At 57.8% G+C, this 17,625-nt stretch overlaps 1 protein-coding gene and 1 long non-coding RNA gene across 2 annotated transcripts in view; both read right to left on the bottom strand.

The window, feature by feature from the left end:
- Positions 1–2,516: 2,516 nt before the first annotated feature.
- Positions 2,517–2,986, bottom strand: LOC146426700 (uncharacterized). Its single transcript, XR_014856708.1, has 3 exons — positions 2,915–2,986; positions 2,747–2,832; positions 2,517–2,570 (listed from the first exon to the last, which is right to left on the bottom strand). It is a non-coding gene; the product is annotated as an uncharacterized LOC146426700 (long non-coding RNA).
- Positions 2,987–3,086: 100 nt separating this feature from the next.
- Positions 3,087–17,625, bottom strand: part of LOC146426699 (SRC kinase signaling inhibitor 1-like) — a 53,113-nt gene continuing 38,574 nt past the window's right edge. The window contains exons 15-17 of the mRNA XM_085083321.1: positions 17,374–17,526; positions 7,868–8,005; positions 3,087–3,367 (exon numbers count right to left, since the gene is read on the bottom strand). Of these exons, the coding sequence (XP_084939447.1) occupies positions 3,119–3,367; positions 7,868–8,005; positions 17,374–17,526 (540 nt within the window). The 3' untranslated portion in view covers positions 3,087–3,118. The remainder of the gene's footprint in view (positions 3,368–7,867; positions 8,006–17,373; positions 17,527–17,625) is intronic.

Raw genomic sequence — 17,625 nt, 5'->3', positions numbered from 1 at the left:
CATAGAGGTGGCAATTGTCACCCCCATGACACTTCCACCGATATCCCCACAGGGGTGGCACTTGTCACCCCCATGACATTTCTGTGGGTGTCCCCATTTGGGTGTCCCCATAGAGGTGACACTTGTCACCCCAATGACATTTTCACTGATGTCCCCACGGGGGTGGCAATTGTCACCCTGCATGTCATTGTTTTGGATGTCCCCACTGAGGATGGCAATTGTCATCCCCGTGACATTTCCATCGATGTCCCCACAGGAGGTGACAATTGTCACCGCCCCATTTGGGTGTCCCCATAGAGGTGGCAATTGTCACCCCTGTGACATTTCCACAGATGTCCCCACAGGAGTGGCAATTGTCACCTCTCCATGACACTTCCATGGATGTCCCCACAGGAGGTGACAATTGTCACCGTCCCATTTGGGTGTCCCCATAGAGATGGCAATTGTCACCACCCCATTTGGGTGTCCCCACAGAGGTGGCACTTGTCACCTCCCCACCCCAACGGCGACACCACCACCGCCTCCCCCAGGCTGACCCGAGGTGACAGCGCCCTGCGGGTGGCCGCGGTGACAGCAGGTGACAACGCCGGGTCACCCCCCACCTGGCCTCAGAAGCTTTGCTACACTGAATTCACTTTGGTACCGAGAAAGAAAAAAAAACCATAATTAATTAAAATTAAATTAATTCCCAACGCATCGAGTGACTCGCTATTGCTGCTGGCACTGGGGTGGCGATGTCCCCAGGGCCACCAGGACCTGGGGACAGGGCTGGGGACAAGGACAGAGGTTGGGGACTCAGCGCGAGGAGCTCTAAACCTTAAGCAGGGATTGAAATCCAACCCTAAATTATACCGGATGTGATTTATTTCTCTTTTTTTTTTTTAATTTTCTTATTTTTTTTTTTTCCTCTTTCCCCTCTTTTAAATATTTATATATAGATTTATATTACGTATATTATATATATATAATATGTAAATATATTTTTTAAAACAATATAAAATGTTAAGACACTTCACTTAAATGTAAAGAGTTGCTTTTTTTTTTCGCAATCCAAAGAAATTGCATCATGATTTTTTTTTTAATTTTTTTTTTTACCTTTTTTTTTACCTTTTTTTTTTTTTGGTCTCTTTTCGTTTTTGGCTTTTGTTCTCTTTTTTTTTTTTTTGCTCGTGTTTTTTTTTTCTCTTCGTTATCCAAAAAAAGGCTCTCGTTTCTTCTGTACAAAAATGATCGAGATACAAAAAAAAAAAAAAACACCCAAAAAACCCAAAAAACCCAAAAATATAACCTGAAACGGAGGGAAAAAGGGATTTGGGGAGGTAAAGGAAGGAAAAAAAAAAGGAATTGAAATTAAAAAATTTAAGGGAAAAAAAAAAAAACTCCAAACGATCAACCCAAGGGCGAAGCAGAGAGCGGAAGGAGTGATTGGATCTGGTGTTCGACACCTGGGCACACCTGGGGAGCACCTGGGCACACCTGGGGCACAGCTGGATACACCTGGGCACACCTGGGCACAGCTGGGGCACACCTGGGGCACAGCTGGATACACCTGGGCACAGCTGGATACACCTGGGGCACACCTGGAGCACACCTGGGCACAGCTGGACACACCTGGGCACAGCTTGGGTACAGCTGGATACACCTGGGTACACCTGGGCACAGCTGGACACACCTGGGGAACACCTGGGGAACACCTGGAGCACACCTGGGTGCACCTGGGCACACCTGGGCACAGCTGGATACACCTGGGCACACCTAGTGCACACCTGGGTGCAACTGGAGCACACCTGGGGAACACCTGGAGCACACCTGGGTACACAGCTGGATACACCTGGGTCACACCTGGGCACACCTGGGCACACTTGGAGCACACCTGGGCACACCTGGATATACCTGGATACACCTGGGTCACACCTGGCCACACCTAGTGCACACCTGGGACACACCTGGACAAAACCTGTGCACACCTGGGTACACCTGTGCACACCTGGTGAACACCTGGGCACAGCTGGGTACACCTGGTGAAGGCCTGTGCACACCTGGGCAAAGCTAGACACACCTGGGACACACCTGGACAAAACCTGTGCACACCTGGGGAACACCTGGGTGCACATGGAGCACACCTGGGCACAGCTAGACACACCCACTGCACACCTGGAGCACACCTGGCGGAGCTGGGGCACACCTGTGCACACCTGAACAGTACTTGTGCACACCTGGACACAGCTGGGCACACCTGGTGAACATCTGGAGCACACCTGGGTCACACCTAGGGCACACCTGGACACACCTAGCACACACCTGGGCACACCTGTGCATACCTGGAGCACACCTGGGCACACCTAGTGCACACCTGGAGCACACTTGGGCACGGCTGGGTACACCTAGTGTGTGCAGAGCACATGAACACACACACCTGAGTACACCTGGGTCACACCTGTGCACACTTGGAGCACACCTGTGTACACCTGGGCACATCTAGTGTGTGCAGAGCACGTGAACACACACACCTGGGCACACCTGGGTACACCTGAGCACACCTAGTGCACACCTGGGCACACCTGGGTACACTTGGGCACAATCTAGTGTGTGCAGAGCACATGAACATACACCTGGAGCCCACCTGGGCACACCTAGAGCACACTGGGGCACACCTGGAGCACACCTGGAGCACACCTGGACACACCTGCGTCACACCTGGGCACACCTGGTCACACCTGGACACACCTGGGCACACCTAGTGCACACCTGGTCACACCTGGAGCACACCTGGGCACACCTGGGGCACACCTGGACACACCTAGTGCACACCTGGAGCACACCTCTGCACACCTGGGTACACCTGAGCACACCTGGGTACACCTGAGCACACCTGGACACACCTGGGTCACACCTGGGCACACCTGGGGCACACCTGTAGCACACCTGGACACACCTGCCTCACCGCTCCGCCAGCACCTCCCCACACACCACCCTCCCACTCCCCCCCAGGCCGGGGCCGCTCCCCCGGGAGACTCGCGGTCACCGTCCCCCCCACCTGTCCCCTCCCCTCGGGGACAGCGCGGCGACAACAGGCGACATCACCCCCCCCCCGGCATCACCGCGCCCCCTCCCCAGGTCACAGCCGCACCCTGCGCCCCCTGCGGCACTCGCGGGGACCTCGCGGCGACACCGGCGCGGCGGCGACAGCGGCGACAGCGACCCGCGGTGGCCCCGAGCCGTCGGCCACCGAGCGGCGGGGTGTCCTCTCCTCCTGCGGCGACAAGGCGGTGGCGCTCGGCGGTGTCCTCGGCTGTCGCTGCTTCCCGGTTTTCCGAGCTGGAAGTCGCTCCCGGCTGGATGTTGGTGGGGAGAAGCTCGGAGAGCTCTTAAATAAATGGGGGAAAAAACCCAAAAAACGGGGAAAAAAGGGGAAAGGGGAAAATAAACCAAACCGACAGCGATCCAGAGGGAAAAGGGGAAAAAAAGGAGAAAAAAAAGAGAGAGAAAAAAACAGAAAGTGGCTGGTTGGCCATGGCGGAGCGGGAGGGGACACAAAGTCGGGCCGAGGCGACACGTGGAGCGGAGCGGAGGCGACAGAAAAAAAAAAAAAAAAAAAAACCCAACAGTGACTCGAACGGAAAGAGGAGGGGACAGCGAGTGACGAATCGCCCTCCGGGGCGCCTCGAGTCGCAGGGAGGAAGAGGAGGCCGAGGAGGAAGAGAGGAGGAGTTGGCTCAGAATGAGATGGAGGAGTTCCTGGCCCCAAAGGAAGTCAATACGGGGATGGAGGTTCTGCCAGCTGCGGGTTTTTCCGAGACCGAGGGGGAGGAGGTCTCGCTGGCCTCTTTAGATGGTCTAGTGGCCTGGAAAGAAAAGTAAGATTCAAGGAGGACGAGGAGGAGGAGGAGGAGGAGGAGGAAGGGGTGGAGAGTCCAGAAAAAAAAAAAGTCGGAAAAAAAAGGAGGAAATAAGGAAAAACGGGAAAAAAAACGAGGACAGGAAAAGGAAAAAAAAAAACCCAAAACGACCGAGAAGCAAACAGAGTTCGTTCAGAAGCAGCACTGAGTCACGGCCCGAGGTCAAGCAGCTGGAAAAGGCCACCACAAAGAGCGCGACAAGAGCGGGTCCCACGTGTCACTGCACGGGCAGGGGACATCCCCACACGGACGGACGGACACGGGGACACAGAGGGACACACAGGCGGGGGGCACAGGGGACACGGGGGAGGCACAGGGGGGACAAGAAGGGTGGTGTTAGAGCGGGTGGAGCCTCGGCGGCGCCCGAGGGTGACAGTGCCCACCCTGTCCCTGTCCCCTCCCCCCCCGTGCCACCACTCCAGGGTGTCACCACGACGGGGACACAGCCCAGCCAGGAGGAAATGATGTCCCCAAACCCCTTCAGGCTCCAAATTCCCTCAGGGAATACGGAGGAGGACATGGCCAAATCCTCCACGAGGTGACAAAAGTGACACGGGAAAGCCACCCCAGCGAGGACACCTGGGGACTGACGGTGCCACGGGGGTGAGGAGGACACCGGTGACACCGAGCAGAGCTGGCTGTGCTGCTCGGTGGCCTCCGGGGGAGGGGACTTGGTGGCAGATTGTCCAGTGTCCAGTCGGTGGGGAAGCCAGAGGGAACTGTCCCTGATTCCACGGGGTGGGACAAGCCTGTCCTCTGCAGGGGACAGTCAGGGGACAGTCAGGGGACAGTCAGGGACACCCCGAGCTCTGGGATGAACTCTGAATTTAATTTCAATTCAGTTTTTCCGCTTGGGAATGGGATTGACCCTTCTTGCCAGGAGGGGCAGAGAAATACCCATTTTGCTCATTCCGCATTTGCCCAAATCCCACGAAATCCACCCCAAAAAACCCTCTGAACAGCCGGGAAAAAAACTCCTGTTCGTCCCACGGGGCTGATGGATCCACCAGAATGAGCAGATTTGGGTTTTTATCGGATGGTTTGGTGGTGGGAATGGGATTGAGACACAGATTGAGGAGGAGGAGGAGGAGGTGAAACCACTCGTGGTGCTGCTGAGGGGAGGGGAGAGGGGAGGGGAGGTCAGCAGGGAGGGAGGGAGGACAGCCAGGTGGCCGTGACCCCCTGGGCGGTGGCCTGAGGTGGCCGGGAATGCGTGGGGTGACAGCAGGGACAGGGCTGGGGGAGCTTTGTCACCTGCAGCAGGAGCTGCTGGGGTGGGGAGGGGGCAGTGGTGGGTGAGGGACATGCTGTGTCCCATTGTCCCATTGTCCCATTGTCCCATCCCATCCCATAATGCTTCTCTTCCAGCTGCTGTGGCCTCTCACCCTGTCCCCAACACTGTCCCAGTGCCACCACCCCGCCTGTGACACCGGCCAGCTGCTTCTGTGCACCTCTGTGCCCTCTGTCCCCAACACTGTCCCAGTGCCACCACCCCGCCTGTGACACCCGCCAGCTGCTTCTGTGCACTTCTGTGCCCTCTGTCCCCAAACCCTCAGCCCCGGGAGGGAATTCCCTGCCAGATCCCATTCCTGGAGCTCTGTCACACGTGTCACCGCGGCCAAGGAGGTGTCACTGTCCCCCGGGGTGAGGGGACAACACCGCGGCTCAGCCACCCCGTCAGGGTGACACCCCGGGCTGGGGGACAAACGGCTGTGGTTTCACTGAGGAGTTTGTCACTCAGCACGAGGTCACATCCCTTTGTCCCCAGCAGCCATGTGACAAAAAGCCCTCCTGCACCACCACGGTGTCATCCCTTTGTCCCCAGCAGGCCCAGAGTGTGACAAAAACTCCTCCAGCATCACCACGGTCACATCCCTTTGTCCCCAACAGTCCCAGAATGTGACAAAAACCCCTCCTGCATTGTCACGATCACGTCCCTTTGTCCCCAACAGTCCCAGAGTGCGATCAAAACCCCTCCTGCACCACCATGATCACATCCCTGTCCCCAACAGCCCCACAGTGTGACAAAACCCCTCCTGCACCTCCACGGTCACATCCCTTTGTCCCCAAAGCCACACAGTCCCACAGTGTGACAAAAATTCCTCCTGCACCACCACGGTCACATCCCTGTCCCCAGCAGTCCCAGAGTGTGACAAAACCCCTCCTGCACCACCACGGCCACATCTCTTTGTCCCCAACAGCCCCAAAATGTGACAAAACCCCTCCTGCACCACCACGGTCACATCCCTGTCCCCAGTAGCCACACAGTCCCAGAATGTGACAAAAACCCCTCCTGCACCACCATGGTGACATCTCTTTGTCCCCAGCAGCTATGGCAGCCCCAGAATGTGACAAAAACCCTCCTGCACCTCCACGGTCACATCCCTTTGTCCCCAAAGCCACACAGTCCCACAGTGTGACAAAAACCCCTCCTGCACCACCATGGTCACATCCCTGTCCCCAACAGTCCCAGAATGTGACAAAACCCCTCCTGCACCACCACGGTCACATCCCTGTCCCCAACAGTCCCAGAGTGTGACAAAAACCCCTCCTGCACCACCATGGTGACATCCCTTTGTCCCCAAGAGTCACACAGTCCCAGAATGTGACAAAACCCCTCCTGCACCTCCACGGTCACATCCCTTTGTCCCCAACAGCCACACAGTCCCACAGGGTGACAAAAATCCCTCCTGCACCACCACAGTCACATCCCTGTCCCCAACAGCAACGCAGTCCCAGAATGTGACAAAACCCCTCCAGCATTGCCACGGTCACATCCCTTTGTCCCCAAAGCCACACAGTCCCAGAGTGTGACAAAAACCCCTCCTGCGTTGTCACAGCCACATCCCTTTGTCCCCAACAGTCCCAGAATGTGACAAAAACCCCTCCTGCACCACCATGGTGACATCCCTTTGTCCCCAGCAGTCCCAGAATGTGACAAAAACTCCTCCTGCATTGCCACGGTCACATCCCTGTCCCCAACGGTCCCAGAATGTGACAAAAACTCCTCCTGCATTACCACAGTCACATCCGTTTGTCCCCAACAGTCCCAGAGTGTGACAAAAACCCCTCCTGCATTGTCACGATCACATCCCTCTGTCCCCAACAGTCCCAGAATGTGACAAAACCCCTCCTGCACCACGGTCACATCCCTTTGTCCCCAACAGTCCCAGAATGTGACAAAACCCCCTCCTGCACCACCATGGTCACATCCCTTTGTCCCCAGTAGCCACACAGTCCCAGAATGTGACAAAACCCCTCCTGCACCACCACGGTGACATTCCTTTGTCCCCAAAGCCACACAGTCCCAGAATGCGACAAAAACCCCTCCTGCGTTGTCACAGCCACATCCCTTTGTCCCCAACTGTCCCACAATGTGACAAAAACCCCTCCCGCACCACTACAGCCACATCCCTTTGTCCCCAAAGCCACACAGTCCCACAGTGTGACAAAAACCCCTCCTGCACCACCATGATCACATCTCTTTGTCCCCAACAGTCCCAAAATGTGACAAAACTCCTCCTGCACCACCACGGTCACATCCCTGTCCCCAGTAGCCACACAGTCCCACAGTGTGACAAAACCCCTCCTGCACCTCCACGGTCACATCCCTTTGTCCCCAACAGTCCAAGAATGTGACAAAAACTCCTCCTGCATTACCACGGTCACATCCCTTTGTCCCCAACAGTCCCAGAGTGTGACAAAAACCCCTCCTGCATTGTCACGATCACATCCCTTTGTCCCCAACAGTCCCACAGTGTGACAAAAACCCCTCCTGCACCACCACAGCCACATCCCTTCGTCCCCAACCCCTCCGTGGCTCACCCAAACCAAAAGCGCCACCGAGACAGCGCCACCCCAGTCCCCAAAAAATCGCCACCCCAGTCCCCAAAAACCGCCACCCCGCCGATGTCCCCGGCTCAGGGGACACCGCCAGCCCCGCGGGGACAGCTCTAGGGGTGGAGTACCTGCTGCTGGCCCTGGATCCGCATGTACTCCATGCGCTGCTTGACGTGTTTGCCCTTGTCGGGGCTGCCCTGCTGGCCCTGCTTCAGCCGCGCCGCCGGGTTCACCACCTTCATGGCCGGGATGGACACCCCACCGCTCTGCGGGGACACAAAATCCGCGGGAAAAAACGGGTTAAAACCGCCCGGAGGAATCCCTGCCGGCACCGCTGGGCGCCTGGAGGTGCGACATCCCCGCCAGCACGTGGTGACAGTGACACCGCGACTTACCGGCAGGCACCCGAGAGGGGGTTTAGGGCAGACATCGGGACACCGAGGGGCGGGAGGAGGACACCCGAGAGAGAAGCAGATTCCAGGTGGGAATTACAGAGGAGTTTATTGAGGAGGTGAGGGTACAGAGTGGCCGGAGCGGCGCCGCGTGTCCCCTTTCCCCGTGCCGGGGACACCCCGGGGACACTCCTGACTGTCCCGTGGCTTGTTCCCGAGGCTGGGAAATCCGTGGGTGCTCTGGGATCCTCGGTGGTCCCCACGGGTGGGAGATGGGGGGTTTCTGAGCCCCACAGCATGAGGAAACCATAAAATCATGGAATATCCTCAGCTGGGAGGGACATGAGGGATTTCTGCACCCCACAGCATGAGGAAAAAAATAAAATAATGAAATATCCTGAGCTGGGAGACACCTGAGGGATTTTTGCTCCCCACAGCACGAGGAAACCATAAGCTGGAAGGGATTCAGGGGATTTCTGATTTTTTTTTTTTCTCCCCACAGCACGAGGAAACCATAAAATCATGGAATATCCTGAGCTGGGAGAGACCTGAGAGGTTCCTGTGTTCCACAGCATGAGGAAACCAAAAAATCATGGAATATCCTGAGCTGGGAGGGACCTGAGGGATTCCTGCTCCCCACAGCATGAGGAAACCATAAAATATGGAATATCCTGAGCTGGACAGGATTCAGGGGGTTCCTGCACCCCACAGCATGAGGAAACCATAAAATCATGGAATATCCTGATTTGGGAGAGACCTGAGGGATTCCTGCTCCCCACAGCATGAGGAAACCATAAAATATGGAATATCCTCAACTGGACATGAGGGATTTCTGCATCCCACAGCATGAGGAAATCATAAAATCGTGGAATATCCTGAGCTGGGAGGGACATGAGTGATTTCTGCACCCCACAGCATTAGGAAACCACAAAATATGGAATATCCTGAGCTGGATGTGACCCGAGGGGTTCTTGTGCCCCACAGAATGAGGAAACCATAAAATATGGAATATCCTGAGCTGGCAGAGATCTGAGGGTTTTCTGTGCCCCACAGCACAAGGAAACCATAAAATCATGGAATATCCTGATTTGGGAGAGACCTGAGGGATTTCTGCACCCCACAGCAGGAGGAAACCATAAAATCATGGAATATCCTGAGCTGGAAAGGACTCAGGGGATTCCTGCTCCCCACAGCATGAAGAAACCATAAAATCATGGAATATCCTGAGCTGGAAGGACCCACGAGGATCACCAGAGTCCAAATCCTGGCGCTGGGAAATCCCCAAAAATCCCAAACATTCCTGCGCCGCACCACCCGCGGCATTCCAAGCGCTGGGGATCTTCCCAAGCCACGCCGAATCCTTGGAATGTGGCACCACCCCTGCCCTGCCCCGCCCTGCTTCAGGACTCTCCCGCCTAACCCTGAGCCATAAATCCATAAATCCAGCCCTAAATCCATCCCGCAGCTCCGATTCCCATTTCCCGGGAAAAAAAAAAAAAACCAGCAGGAAAAACTGCAGCTACACCCGAGGGAGGAGAGAATACCTCCGGATGGAAAAGGAGATTTATTCCCTCAGCGCTGGTTGTTAATAAAGGAGCGGGTTGACATCGTTTTTTTCCATTTCCCTGTTTTTTTCCCAGATATCCAGCTGGATTCCAGCAGGAAGCAATTTGGGATGGCTTCGGGGAGCCGGCGCTGCGGTGTGATTAGGAGGAACATCTGCCAGGCTCCGGCTGCCGCTCGGCAGGAGAGGGTTTTTATGGAAAATGGGGGAAATCAGGGCGGTTTGGGCACGCGGAGCCCTTCAGCTGATCCTGTGGGATGCTCTCCGATCCCGCGGGATGTCCTTCGTGGAGCTGGTGTTCGTCACCAGCACCCAAAAGCTAGCAGGGTGGAAGAAGCCACCTCATCCAGGGTCTAATTTCGGGCTGGGATCAGCCAGTCCTTCCCTCTGCCGACTCCTGCCTCACTCATTCCTGCTCTGCTGCCATTCCCAAACACCTCCAAGTAACAGGGAGAAAAAGAAGATTTATTTTCCAGCTCGTCTTCCCTCTCCTGCCATTCCCAAACCCTTCCAAGCGACAGGGAGGAAAGGAAGATTCATTTTCCACCTCGGCTCTGCTCTCCTGCCTTTCCCAAACCCCTCCAAGCGACAGGGAGAAAAGGAAGATTCATTTCGTTTTCCACCTCGGCTCTGCTCTCCTGCCATTCCCAAACCCTTCCAAGTAACAGGGAGGAAAGGAAGATTCATTTTCCACCTCAGCTCTGCTCTCCTGCCATTTCCAAACCTCTCCAAGCGACAGGGAGGAAAGGAAGATTCATTTCCCACCTCGGCTCTGCTCTCCTGACATTCTCAAACTCCTCCAAGCGACAGGGAGAAAAGGAAGATCCGTTTTCCACCTCGGCTCCACTCTCCTGCCTTTTCCAAACTCCTCCAAGTGACAAGGAGGAAAGAAAAAGTCATTTTCCACCTCGGCTCTGCTCTCCTGCCATTCCCAAACCCTTCCAAGTAACAGGGAGGAAAGGAAGATTCGTTTCGTTTTCCAGCTCGTCTTTCCTCTCCTGCCTTTCCCAAACCCCTCAAAGCGACAGGAAAGAAAGGAAGATTCATTTTCCACCTCGGCTCTGCTCTCCTGCCATTCCCAAACCCCTCCAAGCAACAGGGAAGAAAGGAAGATTCGTTTTCCAGCTCGTCTTCCCTCTCCTGCCATTCCCAAACTCCTCAAAGCGACAGGGAAGAAAAGGAAGATCCGTTTTCCACCTCGGCTCCGCCCGCAGGTGGAGTCACAGAGAGGGAGCAGGCAGAGGAAGAGACATCAGAGCGAATCCAGGGCAGAGCAGGGCGCGGGGGAGAAGAGAAAATGAACCTGGGCCGTGCCGGGGGGCAGCTGCGGCTTGGGGAGCAGCGGTGGCTTTGTCCTGCTCGGGGACGAAGTGGCAGCGCCGTCCTTGGCCCGGCTGAGGTCCAGCGCGGTGGCATCGTCACAACTGCCGCACCCGAGGTCCCCCGGACTTCTCTCGGCCTCCTGGTGTCGCAGCGAGTCCTTGGGGAAGGCGAATTCCACGGCGGGGTGGCTGCTGATCTCGCTGATGGTCATCTCCAGCTCGCGGATGGTCTCCTCCAGGCTGTCCAGCCTCTGGTAGGTGTCCTCCGCGATGTCCCTGCGGCTCGGGGCGGCGGGGGACAAGTGGCCTCTGCTGAGCTCCTCTCCGGGGTCTCTCCCGGTATCCGGAGCCGCTCGGTGCCATCCCGGAGCTGCGGGAATTTGCGGAGTTCCCCGCACGGCTGCGGGAATTCCCGGTGCTGGAGGGTTCGGCTCCTTCCACGCGGCTTTGGGAGCTCCGGAGGAGTGTCCGGGAAGGAGCCTGGCTCCTCCTCGGGATTCTCCATCACCGGGAATTTGGGGAATCATCCCCGCGCTGACCGAGCGGAGCGCGGCGGCTGCACAGCCGGCGCTGTCCCCGTGGCTCCGAGGAGGCTGCGCAGCCACAGGATTTTGGGGACAGATCTTGCCGCTCCCCCCCGGCCCGGTGGCAGCGTCCAGAGCCTCGTCCCCTCCTTGTCCCCCCGTTTGATCCCTCGGGGAATGCGGGATTGTCGCAGCGAACCCCCGGCAGGGCTGCGCGGCTGGTTGCTGAGCCGGCGGAGATTTTTGGGAGCTGCCGGGAGCCTCCGCACGGCCTCTCCTTCCCCCCTCGGGCGGCGCCGGTTGCCCTGCTGCTCGTCCCGGTTCCGCCCAGAGCTCCGGCTCGGCTTCGGGGGACGGAGGCTCCGAGACCCACTCGGTGAGCACGATCTGGGGGAGGGAGAAGGCGCGGCTCGCCGGGGCTGCCGCGGCCAGCGGCTCCTAAATAGAGAATTCAGACAGGTTAGGGGCCGGGCGGCAGCGGGATGTGCACCTCGGGGTGCCGCCAGATCTTGGGGATCGGGCAGGGTTGAGTTCTGGGCGGGAGTTTGGGGAGGGAGTGGGGCTTAGCGCCCTGGTGTCCATCCTCACATCCGTCAGGAGCAGGACAGCTCGGGCAGGGGTGGGAAAGAGAATGTCAGCTCTCTGCTCCAGCCCTGACATCCAGCAGGACCCACAGCTCGGACAGGGACAGGAAAGGGAAACTCAGCTCTCTCCTGCCCATCCTCACATCCGTCAGGAGCAGGACAGTTCGGGCTGGGATGGGAACGAGAATCTCAGCTTTCTCCTCCGGCCCTGACATCCATCAGGACCAGGATTAGGACAAGGATCAGGACAGCTCGGACAGGGATGAGAAAGGGAAGCTTAGCTCCCTGGTGTCGATCCCTGACATCCAGCAGGACCCACAGCTCGGACAGGGACAGGAAAGGGAAGCTCAGCTCCTTCCTGCTCATCCTTCACCTCGGTCGGGATCAGGGTCAGGATCTGGATCAGGATCGGGATCAGGATCAGGATCAGGGTCAGGATCTGGATCAGGATCACTATCAGGACAGCTCGGACAGTGACAGGACAGGGAAGCTCAGCTCCCTCTTGCTTGTCCCTCACATGGATCAGAACCCACAGCTCGGACAGGGACAGGAAAGGGAAACGCAGCTCCCTCCTGCCATCCCTCTCATCCATCAGGACCAGGATTAGGACCAGGATTAGGACAAGGATCAGGACAGCTCGGACAGGGATGGGAAAATGGAAGCTCAGCTCCCTCCGGCCATCCCTCACCTTGGTCGGGATCAGGATCAGGATCAGGACCAGGATCTGGATCAGGATCACTATCAGGACAGCTCGGACAGTGACAGGAAAGGGAAACTCAGCTCCCTCCTGCCCATCCTTCACATCCATCAGGATCCAGTATCAGGACCAGGACAGCTCGGGCCGGGATGGGAACGAGAATCTCAGCGCTCTGCTCCAGCCCTGACATCCATCAGGACCAGGATCAGGATCAGGATCAGGATCAGGACAGCTCAGACAGGGACCAGAAAGGGAAGCTCGTCTCCCTCCTCCAGCCCTGCCATCCCTTCAGAGGAAAAAACACGAGAGCAAAAACCAACTCGGCGTTGCTCCGAGCGCCTTTGGCAATCCCACTGCCGCCATCCAGCCGGGATTTCCCCGTACTGGTGCAAACTGGGAGCACTGGGGTGGGATGGCTGAGCCACCCCAGCCGGGGGGCATCCGACCTTCGACACCCTGAGGAGCAAGAAAACCCAGAAAATGCTGTTTTTCCTCCCCACTTCCCTGTTCCCGCCCCGGGGGAGATCCATGGAATGCCGGAGGAGCTGGGAGAGCTGCAGAGGGAAGGAAACCGCCGAGCTCTGGGGCAGGAAATGGATCCAGCCGAGCTCTGGAGCACTGGGACGATCCAGCTTGGTGTCCCCAGAGAGGGGACAGACCCAGCGGGACCCCGCGAGGTGCCAGACCTTCCCCAGGAGATGAGGATGAGCCAGAGCTCCCCTCGCTTCCAGTGTGACAGGAGTGTCTGTCCTGCTTTTTGTCCCCACCCTGGACATTCCCTGGTCCATCCTGTCCACTCTCCAAGCATTTTCCTCCTGTTTCTCCACTCTGGGCATCCTCCACTCTGTCCTGTCCACTCTCCAGGCTTTTTTCTCCTGCTTTCTCCATGTTGGTGTTCCCTGCTCCATCCCAGCCACCCTCCAGGCATTTTTCTGCTCATCTCTCCACCCTGGGCATCCTCAACTCCATCCCTGTCCACTCTCCAGGCATTTTCCTCCTGCTCTTTCCACTCTGGACATTCCCTGCTCCATCCTGTCCACTCTCCAGGCTTTTTTCTCCTGCTGTCTCCATCCTGGCATTCCCTGCTCTACCCCAGCCACTCTCCAGATATTTTCCTGCTGTTCCTCCACCCTCGACATTCCTTACTCCATCCTGTCCACTCTCCAGGCATTTTCCTCCTGTTTTTTCCACCCTGGACATTCCCTGCTCCATCCTGTCCACTCTCCAGGCATTTTCCTCCTGTTCCTCCACCCTGGACATCCTCTGCTCCATCCTGTCCACTCTCCAGGCATTTTTCTCTTGCTGTCTCCATGCTGGTGTTCCCTGCTCCACCCCAGCCACTCTCCAGATATTTTCCTGCTGTTCCTCCACTCTGGACATTCCTTACTCCATCCTGTCCACTCTCCAGGCATTTTCCTCCTGCTCTTTCCACCCTGGACATTTCCCGCTTCATCCTGTCCCTCTCCAGGCATTTTCCTCCCGCTTTCTCCATCCTGGACATTCCTTACTCCATCCCTGTCCACTCTCCAGGCATTTTCCCCCTGTTTTTTCCACCCTGGACATTCCCTGCTCTGTCCTGTCCACTCTCCAGGCTTTTTTCTCTTGCTGTCTCCATGCTGGTGTTCCCTGCTCCACCCCAGCCACTCTCCAGATATTTTCCTGCTGTTCCTCCACCCTCGACATTCCTTACTCCATCCTGTCCACTCTCCAGGCATTTTCCTCCTGCTCTTTCCACCCTGGACATTCTCTGCTCCATCCTGTCCACTCTCCAGGCATTTTCCTCCTGTTCCTCCACCCTGGACATTCCCTACTCCATCCCAGCCACTCTCCAGGCTTTTTTCTCTTGCTGTCTCCACCCTGGACATTCCCTGCTCCATCCTGTCCACTCTCCAGATGTTTTCCTGCTTCTCCCTCCACCCTGGACATTCCTTACTCCATCCTGTCCACTCTCCAGATATTTTCCTGCTCCTCTCTCCACCCTGGGCATCCTCTACTCCATCCCTGTCCCTCTCCAGGCTCTCTCCACCCCACGGTCCAGCGTGGTGGTCAGCAGGGCCAGGACAGACCCAGCGCTGACCCCAAGCAGATCCCAATCCCCAGACCCCAACCCAACCCTTCCCCTCCCATGCACTCGGAGTGAGATCTCCATGCAGTGTCCACCCTGAGGGCACCCAGTGTGGTGTGAGAGTGGTGGGCATTGCCCGGTGAGGTGCTGGGGTGACCATTCCCTGGCTGGAGTGACCATTCCCTGGCTGGAGTGACCATTCCCTCTCTGAGGTGACCATTCCCTCACTGGGGTGACCCTTCCCTTGCTGAGGTGACCATTACCTCGCTGAGGTGACCCTTTCCTGGCTGGAGTGACCCTTCCCTGGCTAAAATGACCCTTCTCTCTCTGGGGTGACTCTTCCCTGGTTGAGGTGACCATTCCCTCACTGCAGTGACCCTTCCCTCACTAAAATGACCCTTCCCTCACTGAGGTGACCATTCCCTCCCTGGAGTGACCCTTCCCTGGCTGAGGTGACCATTCCCTCACTGGAGTGACCATTCCCTTCCTGGGGTGACCCTTCCCTGGCTGGAGTGACTCTTCCCTCACTGAGGTCACCATTCCCTCCCTGGGGTGACCATTCCCTCCCTGGGGTGACCCTTCCCTGGCTGGAGTGATCCTTCCCTCACTGAGGTGACCCTTCCCTCACGGGGATGACCCTTCCCTGGCTGGAGTGACCCTTCCCTCCTTGTGGTGACCCTTCTCTGGCTGGAGTGACCATTCCCTGGCTGGGGTGACCATTCCCTCACTGAGGTGACCATTCCCTCCCTGGAGTGACCCTTCCCTCACTGAGGTGACCCTTCCATCACTGGGGTGACCCTTCCCTGGCTGGAGTGACCCTTGCTGAAGTGACCATTCCCTCGTTGGAGTGACCCTTCTCTCACTGGAGTGACCTTTCTCTCCCTGGAGTGACCCTTCCCTCACTGGGGTGACCATTCACTCGCTGAGGTGACTCCTCCATTGCTGGGGTGACCCTTCCCTCGTTGGGGTGACCATTCCCTCCCTGGAGGGAACCCTTGCTGAGGTGACCCTTTCCTCCCTGGAGTGACCATTCCCTCACTGAGGTGACCATTCCCTCGCTGAGGTGACCATTCCCTCGCTGAGGTGACCATTCCCTCATTGTGGTGACCATTCCCTCACTCCCGGCCCGACTGTCCCCACCGCGGGTTAGTCCCAGGCCCGGTGCCATGTCAGTGCCGCGAGCGAGGCGGTGAAAGCCGTTAATTAGTCGGTTAATTAGAGGAAAGCAGCGGAAGTGAGCTCGGAAGAGGCAGAGGAGGAAGGCGGTGACAGTGCAGCCCCGAGGAGCTGTTACCTTCCGTCCTTCGGCCGCCACCGCCGCTCCGCTGGGCCACGGCTCGGGGTGGCCCGGGGACACGGCCTGGAGGGTGTCACCACGGGGTGTGGGGGGACAAGGGGGGACAGAGCTCCTCTGAAACACCTGGGGAGTCAAACACAGCAGGTTGGGGACAAAGGGGGGACACAGGGGGACAGAGCTCCCCTGAAACACCTGGGGAGTCAAACAGGGTCATTGGGGGGAGGTGACAATGACCTGGGCCAGTGGGGGGCTCAGTGTGGCACTGGGGTCCCGTGGGTGACATGTTGGCGCTTGGCAGGAGCAGCCTCAGCTCCTGTGCTGCTGGCAGTGTCACCAGCAGTGTCACCGGTCCCCTGGCCAGTGTCACTGGTTCCCCAGATAGCAGTGTCACCAATCCGCCACCTGGCCAGCAGTGTCACCAGTCCCCTGGCCAGAAGGGTCACTGGTCTCCTAGATAGCAGTGTCACCAGTCCCACCCTGGCCAGAAGGGTCACCAGTCCCCTGGCCAGCAGTGTCACCAGTCCCCTGGTCAGCAGTGTCACTGGTCACCTGGCCAGCAGTGTCACTGGTCACCTGGTCAGCAGTGTCACTGATCCCCTGGCCAGCAGTGTCACCAGTTCCCTGGCCAGCAGTGTCACCAGTCCCCTGGCCAGCAGTGTCACTGGTCACCTGGCCAGCAGTGTCACTGATCCCCTGGCCAGCAGTGTCACCAGTTCCCTGGCCAGCAGTGTCACCAGTCCCCTGGCCAGCAGTGTCACCAGTCCCACCCTGGCCAGCAGTGTCACTGGTCACCTGGCCAGCAGTGTCAGTGGTCCCCTGGCCAGCAGTGTCACCAGTCCCCTGGCCAGTAGTGTCACCAGTCCCACCCTGGCCAGCAGTGTCACCAGTTCCCTGGCCAGCAGTGTCACTGGTTCCCTGGCCAGAAGGGTCACCAGTCCCCTGGCCAGCAGTGTCACCAGTCCCCTGGCCAGCAGTGCCACCAGTCCCCTGGCCAGCAGTGTCACCGGTCCCCCGGCCAGCAGTGTCACCAGTCCCCTGACCAGCAGTGTCACCAGTCCCCTGGCCAGCAGTGTCACTGGTTCCCTGGCCAGCAGTGTCACTGACTGGTGTCACCCCCTGATCACAATGACACCCTGCTGTCACCCCGTGACCAGCAGGCCCGATGTCCCATGTCCCCTCCCTGTCTCACCTCCAGCTCCGCGATGATCCTGTCCTCGTCATCGTCATCCTTGATGGCCGAGGCGATGATGGGCGGCGTGGACGCTGGCCTGACCACCTCGGACACTGTCCGCCTGAGCTTCACCTGCGGCTTCTGCGGCTCCAGCTCCTCCGACTCTGCCTTCTGTGGGGACAGCGGGGCGGTGAGGGGACACTGGGGACACCGGGGGACATCCCGTGTAGGATGGAATTCTGTGGGGTTTGGTTACGGGGATGGAATAGA

The sequence above is a fragment of the Lichenostomus cassidix genome, chromosome 27 (assembly GCF_008360975.1).
Source record: "Lichenostomus cassidix isolate B80296 chromosome 27, HeHo_3.0, whole genome shotgun sequence".
Taxonomy (NCBI): domain Eukaryota; kingdom Metazoa; phylum Chordata; class Aves; order Passeriformes; family Meliphagidae; genus Lichenostomus; species Lichenostomus cassidix.
The sequence above is the reverse complement of the archived record's forward strand: the minus strand, read 5'-3'. Positions and strand labels throughout refer to the sequence as shown.